The following is a 13716-nucleotide window of genomic DNA, read 5'->3' as shown; positions in this document are numbered from 1 at the left end:
ACTAAGCTGGTCCCCCTCTTGATTGTAGTTCTCAGCAAGAATGTACTGAGAATGTAACTGACCTTGTCTCTCCTAGGACAGACTGTCCTGTAATGTTTTAGCCCAGTGACTAAAGTGGCAAGGTATAAAACCCAGAGAATAATGATTTTGGAGTTTCTGGGCTGTGTTGGGAACTGGAGCATATGCCCTAGACAGCTTTTCTGAGCTTTGCATGATGGACTCGCTAGGATCTTAGGTGTCTGTTATTTCTTGTGGCCCATCTATGGAGAACAAAGTTGCTTTCCTGACTTCTCTGAATGCTCTGATCGCACTGGACTCAGACTCTGTCAATTGATTTTGCTCAAAACCTCCACCTGGACCTAGAACCCTTACTAATCAGGTGTTTAAAATCCTTTCCTAGTGTTGATAACCAGTGCATGGAGTTGCCCTCCTGGGATTAATACTGGTGCAGGGCATTTCTTCTTAACAAACCTCATTCTTCACAAGGAAACCTTCAGTGTCACCAGAGGTCTGTCAATATTTGACTTAAAATTATTTGGACTATAAGTGAAAAAAGAAAGAAAGGTAAATAATAATTAAGCACCTGCTGTTTGTCAGATAGTGTTATGGAAAGTATAAGGGAATTTGTGGTGCATCACATTGATAGGTTGATATTGTAAGCACTCTTACAGTAACCTTGCTATCACCTTGAAGCAACTGGCCAGACCAGGCTGTGATTCCCAGTTCAAATAGCAGGGATGAAAGGGCCATCTCTCTTCCTGCTCTGTTTTCTCCCGATTTTCAACTGGCTGTTTACACAGAGACATTGCCTTGAAATGTCTGCAGTCCTTCACCTCCCAGCGACCAGTCCTTCCTTGTATGACAGCACAACCACCACTGGAACCTACGATAAGAAAAAAACAATCCCTATAATATCAAATGATTAAACATTTTGTGCTCAGAAAACAGCTCTTCAGAGTGCAGAGTAACTGACATCTCCTAATGCAGCATCCAGAAAAGAAAAAGATGAAAAAGGATGCTTTATTGGCACAATTATTTCATTTCTTCCCATCTCTGGAGAAAAGAAGAAGGAAACATGAGAGAAAAGAAGCTATGAAGCCTGAAATTTGGCCATTGTCTCTTCTGAGTTTAGATAGCAAGTGATGGGAAAGTAGGAGTGCTTCCTACCTGGAGCCAAAACATCCCCTATAGCTCAGTGCTGTGCTTTGAAATCCCATTGTGAACCATCAACTGAGACAAATGCACAGTGCTCATCCTCTGAGACAGATTCCATGGGGGAAAATACTTTCATGAATAATGGATTCAAGGTAGACTACAAGATACACAACAAAGAACAAAACCATAAGCCATAAACCATGGGAGAGTGGAAAGAATGAGATAAATTTTGAAATGATGGAAAAACTCTGGGGGCATGAGACAGGCACAGATATTAAGGAAATAAGAAATAAAAATACAGAGATTCTTTGTGTTTCGACATTCAGACTATAGTGTGAAATACTGGGAGGGGGATAGATTTTTCAGTTAGGGACAAGTGACTTCACTTTTGTTTTTCTTCATGTATATTGAACATTTTGAATATGAAATGTCTTTTTCCTTGGAAACAATTTGAAAATTGAGTTAGGCTTCTTAAGTTGTGCAAGTTACATAGGTAACTTGTAAGAGATAAATATACGATTAAAATATCAGTGAAATGTAGTAGAAAACAGTTCCATTCTAAAACTAGAATAAACATTGGATGGGAATGAAATAGTTTTTTTTCCTGGTTTGAGATTGACTATTTAATGCATTTAAATTGACATTCAACAATCACAGAAATTTTTGCATCTACAACATTCCTAGCTATGCTGTATATTAGGTTTTACAGAGAGAGGCCCAAACAAGCAAAAAAAAAAAAACCCCATCCTGGTTGAGTATGAGATACAGATGAATAATCAATTGTAATAAAATGATATGTAAAGTGCAATAGAAAGGAGCATTCTTGAGTTTGGGGGAGACTGTTAGAAGGAGCCATGAGCAATATAAGAGATATACATGCCGCAGAGGAAAAGGAACAGTGAAAATGCATACAGAAGCCCCAAGTTGGACACACTAGTGGATCTGTTCTGCTTGAACATTTTTTCCTGAGGTCCTCTGAGCCATTCCAATGAAACGTCTACCTACTGCAGACTAAAGATGGGAAAACTTCTAGAATGAATTTCTAATTTGAAGCACAAGGGTTCTAGTCTCAGCACAAATGTTGAATAACTTGACATTGGAATAGGTTAATTGATCATAATAAATCTTGAGAATTTAAATCTCTTTCTCCTATGAAATAGTGTTGGAAAGTAAGCTAGGAAAAGCGAAAAACACCCCAAACTGGTTCCTATTCTGTTTAGGGACATTTTGATTACAAAAACTGGGATTTTTGTGACAGGAGTTCTGTATGCATGTTCAGAGAATTTTTAAAAGATTTGAATCAGCAAGTTGGAAATGCAATAAACTTTTTTGTTGGTGTTGCACTTTTTTTGTCTCACTATAGTTTTAGATGCAGTATAGTTTTAGATCCAGCTCATCTTCGTTATTGAAGCAGGAGATGTTTGTGACTTGAATAGACATGCACAGTGCTCCAGGAGTGTTACTGGTATTTTAAAACAGTTAACTTAATGGAACTTTGACCCAAATTTCAGAGTCTCAGCCCCAAAGAAGCAGTAAAAGTGGTGTCATAAAGGGAGGCAGGGCCAAGGGAGATATAAACTTGAATTTATAAGCCAATTCATAGGGATGCTTGCAAAGCCAAATAATAAGGGAGGGGTAAGCAGAGGTAGTTTGTCTTCCAAAGAAATTCTTTTTCTTTTTAAACAGCTCACTTCTCATTGGAGGAAAAATTGTTATTCTTTTACTTCCGTGGCAACTCTCATATTTCCTTGCCTGCTTTACCTCCATCCCTCTTCACTCTTTCCCTGAAACATCAGTGGAGAAACTTTCATAAATTTGAATTCAATGTTTCAATCTTTTGCCCTTGACAAAGCTCTCTAACGGTAGAAAATGAACTGATCTGGGAAAGCTACTATCTTCACCCTCTCTGGTCAAGTACCAAAGTATAAATCAAACAATCAAACCAATTTATGGTTTGGGGTAGGAGAAAGCTATGCTAGGCCCTAATGCCTAGATGTGTTAATCCAGTCTGTAAATTTATGTTCCTATTTTGTGCAACAGCCTCATCTAAAGAAAAGGGGTAGATGATGAAATGCATGACTCTGATCACAAAGTACTGGACACTTAGGCATGGTAAAATTGTAACCCCCTTGCACAACTACTTGAAGTTTAGGGGAAAAAGTCATGAAAAAAGGAGGAGTTTGAAACTGGGAACACTTGTTAAGTATCACAGTTAACAAAAAAAATGGTAGTTTTAATGTTAAAATGTTTAAACTATGGCAATAAATGTTCATTCACAAATAGTCTTTAATTGCCATCATTGTAGAGAACAGGCCCATAACTTTTAGACATGTAATTGTAAGATTGAATCAATTGTAAAGAACAAGGAAAAAGTAATAAAACCAACACCAAAATATTCTCACCTCTCAAATCTTATACCTTCCTCAGCTCTCCTGTCCCTCTTCCTCTCCTTCTTCATAGAAAAAAATAAAGCTCCTCAAGAAGAATTTGCATGAAGTATGTAAATTCTATGCCTATGCACAGTGCTAGGCATTTTATGCAGCCATTCCTTTATTTAATGTAAAAATCTCTTTGAAGCAAGATAAGTATCTACATTCTGCAGATGGAAAAATTGAGGCAAGGGTTTAGTAGGCCACACAGTTAATGATGGTTAATGAGGACTTGAAATTTGATTTATTTGAATCTATTTGTGGTATAGTATTGAAGTAGAGAGTAGATTCAAGAAATAGAAGCTAAAGGAATGAATGAATGAATGAATGATCCCCAATTTATTTTTCTGCTTTTCCTATGGAGCTCTTTTTCATTTTCCTGGTCTCTCCCTGTGTGGCCACAGAATTTCCTGGAAGACAGACAAAGGCATTTTTATGCACATGTTTATGCAAAGGTAGGGAAATGTCCAAAGGCTGAGCATGAACTCTGAGGTATCTGAAGCTGGATAGTGATGTGTAGCTGTCTGCTGATATGAGACAGGGATCTTAGTTCTTACTATGTTTAGTATGCTTGGAAGCCAATAAATGTGACCTGTTGGAGGAGAGTCCAGTTTTCCTTGTCCCTGGAAGATTTTCATTGGCTTGGAACAATGAGGGTACAGGTGCCCTGGAGTTGTCCCATATGAAATATTCCTCTTTTTCTTCTAAGTCCAAGAACAGAACTTTGTCACAGAGACTGTTTCTTTTCCTTTATTTGACTCCGATGAAGCTCTCACACAACTTGGAGAAGCTTTTGTAATATCTTAGCAAGTAAACTCACCCATTTGCTTTCCCATAGGGCAGCCTCCACTTTTATGCAATCTTTAATCTAAGTATAAAGAACATTTCAGTTTTTTACACATTAGATTCCCTCTTATCATCTTTCCCTTTGATCAATGGTAGTGGTTATTGTGGATCAAAATCATTTTTCCTGTTTCACCTGAATATTTTACTTCTCTCAAAATATTAAGGGTCATATAAACCTTTTGTTGTATTAAAATATTAAAAAACAGCAGATTTTCCTATTATGGTGTGAATGGAGACTTTTGGCATGAAAGAAAAGAAATACAGATAAAAGGCAGGTTAAGTAAAGACCTATACTGCTGAATTTGAATTCTAAGTACCAATTTGAACTGGAAAATGTATTTCCTTTTACGCTGCCCCCCCCCCACCTTAGATCTGCTATTGAAATGGCCTAGAAACAAGAACAAACTCCCAAACAATAAACCATGTGTACCAAGACTATGTGTGGCAATATTGCCACTTCTCATAAAACAAGATTGGCACCCCTCAACAGTATGGGCTTTTGGAGCAGAAATTTACATCTTGTCATACCAAAGAGCAAATACACCACGACAACGGATTAATTTGAGATTAAAAAGGGTATTAGCAATAGCTACATATGTTTGAAATGTTTGCCTCATAATTAGCTTTTTTAATTTAATTCAAATTTATTAGTGAATAAGACATGTAAAGCCTTCATGAAAGTTAAAAGATTCCAGTTACAAAAGAAGCGCTGTGTGCAATCTCAAATATTTGAAAGCACGATGGGCTCCATATTTTACAAAGTACAAAAAATTATTTCATATACAAATAAAAATACAAATAATGTGCAAAATCCATTTTTTCTCATGTGGCAATTTATAAAATGAATCTAGTTAGTTTTTAAAAAGTCAACAAAATCCATCCTGTAGTTGATGACCATTGGAAATTACCAGTGAAGAGACAATCAGTTGGGGATTGCATTGAACTTTAATTCTGGCTTTAATATAAAATTGTACCACAAAGTAACTGAGATATTGATCAAGAAGAATAGCTCTCTGATAAAAAACATTTAAGCTGTAAAGTAATAAACCCCTATGCTTTTTAATTAATAGGAGCATAATTCAACTTGGTAGAACACTTGTCCTAGGTTCAAGCCTCAGCACCACACAATTTATTGAATCAATGAGTCTGTATGCTGTATTGTTTATTAGTGGCTGCCACTAACAAAGAAACATTATTTACCTCTAAACAGAAAAAGTTGCTACCAAAGAAATAATCTTTCTGAAAACATAGCGAACCCTGATTTTGATGATCAAACATGTTGATTTTAGAGAAAATAAAAGGAATCAAATCAAGCATTATAATAAATCAACCAAGTGTCCATCTCTATCTACAAATAAATTTTAATAGAGGTGATGGTAAATCTAGACATTAAAACAAGTTAGGAGACCTGTAATAGCCAATTTGCAATATGAACCTTATAACTATAATATTTGTGGGCCATTTAGAAGTTTTAGCATTGATGGTATTATAGAATTATAGTTATGCACTTTCATTCCATTGATTGCATTATCAAGCTTTTAACAAAGAAGTCCTTATATTTTGGAGGAATAATACATAGCATTTGTGGATGAAACAAAATGATGCCTGGTTTTGTTGTGAGAAAATATGGAGAGAAGGTGGTGGTATAGCTGAAACGAGATTTGTCATGATCTGATAATGGCTGACACTTGGGGGTTCATTAAACTAGTTGATAAACATAATAGGGAGTAAAAAAAAATAGCAGGACTGTGATTCCATCAAAGACTGTGTATTTTGCTAGTATGACATAATGACATTCTTGGCTAAGTTTATAAAAAGCTGCAGGCTTCCTGTCCAGTGGTCAATTCATATAGTCAGTTTATGCTGGATTAAGATTCTGACATGGGGCTCCAGCTAATGGATTCTTTTGTGACAGGCAGGGAAAGAAAATGTGATTTAGGATGGTTTTTCTACAAGCTGTAATTTAAAAGCAAAAGGAAACACAGAGGCTTTTATATTGCTATTTTCTTCAAACAGATTTACATTTTCATCTTATTCAGAGACAATTTACTCAGTGTCAATCAGCATGAGCAGCCAAACTGAGCACCAGGGCATCATTTTTGCTTCAGGGAAAAGAGAAAAAGAGTAGTGCCACTCAAATAAATTACAGCAGGAACTTATGAATGGCAAGAAGCTCTGCTTCATTTCCTGATTTTAGACATCTAAATATGCCCCAGGGAAGTTAACATAAAAACCAAAAATTTTGTCTACTCAAAATGTATTAATTTATTTTGACAGGCCTAGACATTTCTAACAAATCCCACAGTATATACAAATGATACGTGAGATTTTTATTATATTTTTAAATGTTATGTTATGCTTTTCAGTAGTGTGATAAAGAATATTGCTCTCTGTAATTTAATACTATTCATGTGTGTATGTATGAGAAGATGGTTCTATTGCTTGAGTTGTGAGGCCTCTTGCTTTAGAGCTATATGAAAATCACCAGGATATACACATCTTTTCTAAACAAACATGGCTTAACTTGATTTTGCAAGCATCTTTTTTTGATACAAACTCTCATGACTTAAATTTATCTCAGGACTGAGCTAAACTCTGTGATCCTACTTCCTCAGCCTCCCAAATTCTGGGATTACGGATGTGTACTACCACGCCCCGCATAAAAAATAGGATTAGAAATAATGATGTGAGATGTAGCATTCTCATATAGATCCTGCCTTCTACAAAATCATCCTACTATAGAGATCACACATTACAATTGCATGTTTGTTACAACTGATGAACCTACAGTGACATAAAATGCCTTTCACCACTGTGATTCACTTCATTTATATAGAAGAGAATGTAAATAATATGTAATATTTACATAAATAATATGTAAATATGTCATTTATATATAGGTTTACTTGACATATATGTTTCTATTTAGATACATTGCTGCTGTTTTTGCTGTTTGTTCGGTCAATTAAGAGCAAAAGAAAGGCTTTCACTTTAGTTTTAGTTATTATCTCCAGTGCTCTTACATACCTTTTAATCAGAGTTTCTGAGTTATTTACCTTTTCTTCAAAGAACTTCACTTTAACTTTTTTTCAAGGCAAGTCTACTGATAACAAATTCTCTCAATGTTTATTTGTGGGATGAAACCCTTATTTCTCCTCAAAATTTTAAAGGACAATTTCACAAAATATAGAATTCTCAGTTTTTTCTATTAACATTTTCAGTATTTCATACTACCTTCTTCTTGTTTGCATGGTTTCTGAGAAGTCTGTAATTTTCATCTTTCCTCCTCTGTAAAGGTATAATATTTTCCACCTTTGGTATCTTTCAGAATGTTTTACTTATCTTTTATTTCCTTAAGTTTGAATATAATGTTCCTAGGATGGAAAGCATTTATGTTGTGTGGAGTTCTTTGAACTTTCTAGATCTGTGGTTAGTATTTGGCATTGATTTTTAAGTACTGCTTTTGTTGCTTCAAGTCCTCTATAGACTTGAAAATAATTGCTACAACTATGTGGCTTTTGTTATTAGTGTGATATGGCAACTTTTAAACTTCTTACACAATGCACTGGGAAGTAGTTTTCAAAAAGTACAAGTATTTCAATCAGTTATTCAATGGAGATAATATGGATAAGCTTTCTTTGATTTCTCACTGTGTCCTTAACTTCAGGGGGTTCAAAGATGAAAAAAAAACATATAAAGCTACCCATAAGTATTAAGGAAATAAAAGTTCAACCAACAGTCACCTCCTTCCTTAGAGCTCTAAGATTCGCCAAGTGTTCACATTGGTGGCTGATGCTGCACAGAGGAAGTCTCACCTCCTACTTAGAAAGTATGTGTGAGGCATCCTAAAGATAAGCCATGGTATTCTATGTAGCTTTCCCCAAATCCTACAAGTTCTCTTCTATAAGAAAAGCCAATGTTTACTGTTTACAGTATAGTAGGACTATATAATACTTCATTAATCTTCACAATGATTCTGGGAGGTAGATACTATTACCATCCTTATCTTAAGGATGAAGAAACAGATATGGCAAGATCACACATACTGTTCCGTAGTACAGTATTTTATTGGGGTGCTAGGGATGGAGCCCCAGCCTTATGCATGCTCAGCAAGTACTCTGGTCACTGAGCTCTATCCACAGCATTGTAATTCCAGTCCTGGTACTTTCCCTAAACCTTTCCTATCTTCTTCATCTAAGGGAGAAGTGAAGACTCCTTAGCATATCTTCTGAAATGAGGGTTCCATATGCCTCTCTGGACTTCCCTTGTAAAACTTCATATATCTTTCTGTCTAGTTATCCAGAACTACTAAGATCCCTCAAAGCTGCTCTGTGTTTCCTTGGCTCCACATAGAAAGTTATTTTTTCTGATTATAGTAATCAAATCCTACCATATTTTGAACCCTAGGGGAAATAGTACTTTTATGATAACTTATTTGAGAATTGATCCTCTTCCTATTAACTGTTGAAACTAATTATTATTTCTATTAACTGTTAAAACAAAGTATTTACAATACTTCTCACATTCTTGACTGTTTCTAGAATTTGAATATAGATTTCCCTCCAAAATTCACACGTTGGAACTTGGTATCTAGTATGATACTCAAAATATTGGTGGATATATATTGATGTGGAAAGGTTTATAGCAGATTATTAAACAGATAAACAAGTAATTGGAGCATGTAATTTAAATTACACATGTATACATGTGTACAAATATACAGACACCACTATCAGGATATGTAACAGTTCACAGTAATTATTCTGAGAAGGAAGAGTGTTGCCGTTGGGCAAGCGAAGGGAAGGACACAGTAGAGGACTTCCACACCTTTCTTAGTGAAGATCCTATACTAAGACTGTACATGTAATAGCTATACCTATATATCTATAGATTCATCCTAACCCAGAAAATGTTAAAAGTGAAATAGGAGTGATTAGTCTGTCTAGAGCAACAGACACAAACTGGACACAGTCTGGGCAAAAATGAGAGTATATAGTCACATTACCTATATTGAGAAACCATTCACAGTTTAATTATTCCACTATAAAAGCCTGTGACATTGCCAACCATTGCTTTGAACAGTAATTAGGAAACTACCTTGCATCAGACTTTATGATTATGAAAATCAACACTAGTGTTTTTTTAATATCTTGAAGTTCTAATTACCTCATCCTTTGCATCTGAGAAAAAGCTAACTTTATCTCAGAATATACAGCCCTTAAGATGGAAAATCATTTTTTACAGAGGACCTTCTTTATTCCATTTAATCCAGATATAAACATACGGGTAGTTTATTGTCTGCTGTCTGTTAGTGTAGCCTTGAATGGAGCTCCACAGGTCAAAACAAGATCATGGCATCTAAACAAATGTTCCCCGAGGAAAAGGGGGAGAGTTTGGTGTAGGATGTCTAAGTTTAACACAAGAACCTGAAGCTTTTCTATACTCATTCTAGTGTCCTATGTCTGGCCAACTTGACCTAGGTGCATATAGTAGGACCCAAAGCTAAGCACATGAGGATAAATGAGCTGTTGACTTTATAATCTTGCCTAAGGAATTATAGAATTCCACAGACCAACAAGAATGTCATCTCAGAAATGAGCCTACTCCACTGCAAAGCTGGGAGCAGTGACTATGAACTGATTAGATAGGCCTGGACTAGTCTTTTCTAGTATTCACTGTACTTGGATTCATTTAGACTGAGTAAAGCCCTGTGATTCATGGATACTGAGAAAAATCTGGGAGGAGGAAGGCTCAAGGAACAAAAATCTAGGTTTCTTGTCCATAAAGACAAGTATGATTTTAAGCCATGAATGTAAGCCTCACATTTTCCAAATGATTCATATAAAATATAGTTAAAAAATAACCCAGCCTGGTCAGGTGTCAGATGTCAGTAGCTCAAGCCTATAATCCTACCCAGCAGGCTGAAAGATGAGGATCATTGTTTGAAGCCAGTCTGGGCAGGAAAGTCTATGAAACATTTATCTCCAATTAACCATGGAAAAAGCTGGAAGTAGAGCTGTGCCTAGTGGCAGAATGCTTCCTTTGAGCACAAAGACTCAGGGACAGCACACAGACCATGATTTTAGCCCTAGCACTGAAACCCACATACACAAATTGATCAGCCGTATCTCACCCCTGCAAACCTTGATGATGATTGTACTTATGTGGTCACTGAGCAAGTATTAGGGAAGATTCAAAGATGATGATCAAAAAGTGGGTGGAATTCTGGTCAGGATCACAGAGCACAAGCTGAGGAGACCCCGGCTCTCCCTACTCACTGGGCTGATGCACATTCCAGCGTGTGTACTGAACAGGCTCAGGCTTCTGCCCCGCCGTCATCCAAGTGTATTCTCCTGTATCATTTTGGTCTTGGAGAGCGATCCAAAAATAGCTGTCTTTTGTAGTCGCCACACTACTGATCATACTGGTAACAAAAGCCTGCTCAAACCTAGAAAACAGGAAAAAAAGACATAGTTATATTAAGTTTCTGGGTGATAAAGATGTCATTAAATTATAATGAAGTGTACAGCATAAACAATTCTTGTTTAAGTCTTTTTTATGTATTTTTATTGTAATTAATAGAAAGGTTACATTATATTCACCAGATGGAAGGTGCATTACTTCACAAACATTGATACCTTATCTCATGTCTTGGTCCCCATTTTCCTCCCCACCCCTGCCCCTCATCTTGTTTTCCCCCCTTTCCTGTCCTATTTCAAATAACCAAAGAAGCATATATCCAATATATCAGATAACAAGGTGAAATACTTAACAATATGAGATAACTAAGGAACAGCAAAAGAGATGAGAGATAACATAGTACATTAAGGACAACAATCACTTATTACACGGCTTTTGTTTCTATATCCTGGAGGTTTCTTGTTTAAGTCTTTAAAACATAAAACAAACACATTTACTAATAAATGCCAAATGTTAGTGCAATTCCCAAACATGTACGAGTAAAGAAGATTTGGCCCTTACAGACATACATCTCATAATTGTTTCAAGAAATTGAGTGGAATGGGGACCAAGACATGAGAAAGGGTACCAATGTATGTGGAGTAATGCACCTTCTATCTGGTGAATATAATGTAACCCTTCTAGACCTCCAGGATACTGAAACAAAAGCCATATAATGAATGATTGTTGTCCTTAATGTATTATGTTATCTTTTATCTCCTTTGCTGTCTCTTGGGTATCTCATATTGTTACAGTATCTCACTTTGTTATCTGATATATTGAATTTATTTGTATTTGGTTATTTGAAATTTGATAGGGAAGGGGGGAAAACTAAGACGGGTGGTGGGTGGTGGGTGGGGGGGAGGGTGATGGGTACCAAGACATGTGAAAGGGTATCAATGAATTAATGCACCTTCTATCTGGCAAATATCATGTAACCCTTTTATTAATTACAATAAAAAATTATAAAAAAAATAACCGCAAAAAATAATAATGTAACCCTTCTATTAATTACAATAAAAAATATAAAAAATAAATAGAGTGGAGCCCTTATTTCACAGTGCAAATAGTAATGTCCACAAATCCAAAAATATATTATTTTTCAGGAAGACGTGGCCTATTTTGTAACTGACAACATGACACACACGATACCAGGATCTACATGGGTTGGGGGCTGGCCGCAGCATAAGGAAAGACAGTATGCTTTTCTGAATGAGCATTTACCACCTCAGAGTCCAAATGAAGCCACATGTTACGTTTGTTTAGTGAGAAAGGAACTAGAGTAACAATTTTGAGTTTCCTTAACCAGTTTATCCTGAGGCATATGAAGTCCTTGGCAATATGTTCAAATGTGTGTGTTTTCCCAGAGCACACATTTAAACCCGAGTTGCCAATCCAAGGTAGTATACCCAGTAGTATTTCTCCTAAACACCAGAATGAATTTAGCATTCAGCAATCACAGATCATGCTCTCTTCCCAACATGAAAACTTGGACAGTAGACTCTAGTCACCTTCTGTATATGCTTCCATATGCATACCTAGTAAAACCTAGTAAAAGAACCCTGAGCACTGAAATTGAACTAACACTGAATTGAAAGCTAAGTCTGAAATCATCTTGAGAAATTTTTCTCAAAACAAAATCAAGTTAGTAGAATTTTGTAGCTGTGGTGACTTCTGGGTAGATGGGCTAAGTCAATGAGAAATGCAAGAGCTGATAAAATAACCCAGAAAACCTGAAGGAGATTAGAGGAAATTTAAAGATCCAAAGATCGAAGACCTTTGTACTATGTGAAGTTATTTCTTTACTCTTTTTTCCCCTTATGGTTTATCCTCTGTTGTCCCTTTCTCTGATTTTGGTACCTGGTGTATTGTATATACATTTATTTGTTTATTTGAATCAGGGAAGGGAAGGGGGGAACCAAGATGATAAGACAAAGGACAAAGGATGAAACATTGTAACAGCAATATTCACAAGACAAAGTGTTGGCAATGAACTTTACAACTTTGGAGAGGGTGGGGGGGGAAGAGGGAGGAAAAAAGTGGGAAGGGGTAACAGTGTTCAAGAACCAATGTACTCACTACCTTATGAATGTAACTCCTCTATACATCCTGAAAATAAAATTTAAAAATAATAAAAAAATACTACTTCAGATTTCTTTGATTACTACATATTCCTAACTTACTAAGGGAAGCAGAAGCAATGGGATCAGTTAAAAATAGAGGAATTTAAGCCGACACAGTAGCTCATGGCTGTAATCCTAGCTACTCAGAAGGCTGAAATCTGAGGGTTGCTGTTCAAAGCCAGCTTGGGCATTAAAGTTCAAGAGAGTCTTATCTTCAATTAATCACTAGAAAACCAGAAGTGGCACTGTGGCTCCAGGGGTAGGGGGCTAGCCTTGAGCTGAAAAGCTTCTGGACACTGTCCCTGAGCCCAGAGTTCAAGCCCCATAACTGACCTAAATAAATAAATAAATAAATAAAATAATTTCAAAGGGAATGTGGGAGGGAAAGAGAAAAGAACAAGAAGTCAAACTATTAAGTGTTTGGGGGTCATCACTAACAACAATATCCATTTTGAGGGCAAATGGATTTCATCAGAGTTGAGGATTTTCTGCACTCTATCAACAATCCAAAATGGCACACACTCGAAATTGGGATAGTTTTTGAAATCATCTTGCTGGGTTAGAACCTTTGCATATAAAGTTAATGACTACCTAGATAACTCTTGCAAATTTCCTGACTCTTCCTTTGTTGTCTCATGGTCTCATAACCTATGATTTTCTTTATTGATGCTCAGTGAAGCAGAGTAGCATGGCTATTGTCCCCA

At 36.2% G+C, this 13716-nt stretch overlaps 1 protein-coding gene across 1 annotated transcript in view; it reads right to left on the bottom strand.

The window, feature by feature from the left end:
- Pla2r1 (phospholipase A2 receptor 1) overlaps window positions 1-13716 on the bottom strand; it is a 105985-nt gene that overhangs the window by 39574 nt on the left and 52695 nt on the right. The window contains exons 11-12 of the mRNA XM_090342766.1: window positions 10709-10878; window positions 687-883 (exon numbers count right to left, since the gene is read on the bottom strand). Coding sequence (XP_090198892.1) covers window positions 687-883; window positions 10709-10878 — 367 coding nt within the window. The remainder of the gene's footprint in view (window positions 1-686; window positions 884-10708; window positions 10879-13716) is intronic.

Source organism: Megascapheus bottae, chromosome 12 (assembly GCF_031878675.1).
Source record: "Megascapheus bottae isolate mThoBot1 chromosome 12, mThoBot2.hap1, whole genome shotgun sequence".
NCBI classification, from domain to species: domain Eukaryota; kingdom Metazoa; phylum Chordata; class Mammalia; order Rodentia; family Geomyidae; genus Megascapheus; species Megascapheus bottae.
The sequence above is the reverse complement of the archived record's forward strand: the minus strand, read 5'-3'. Positions and strand labels throughout refer to the sequence as shown.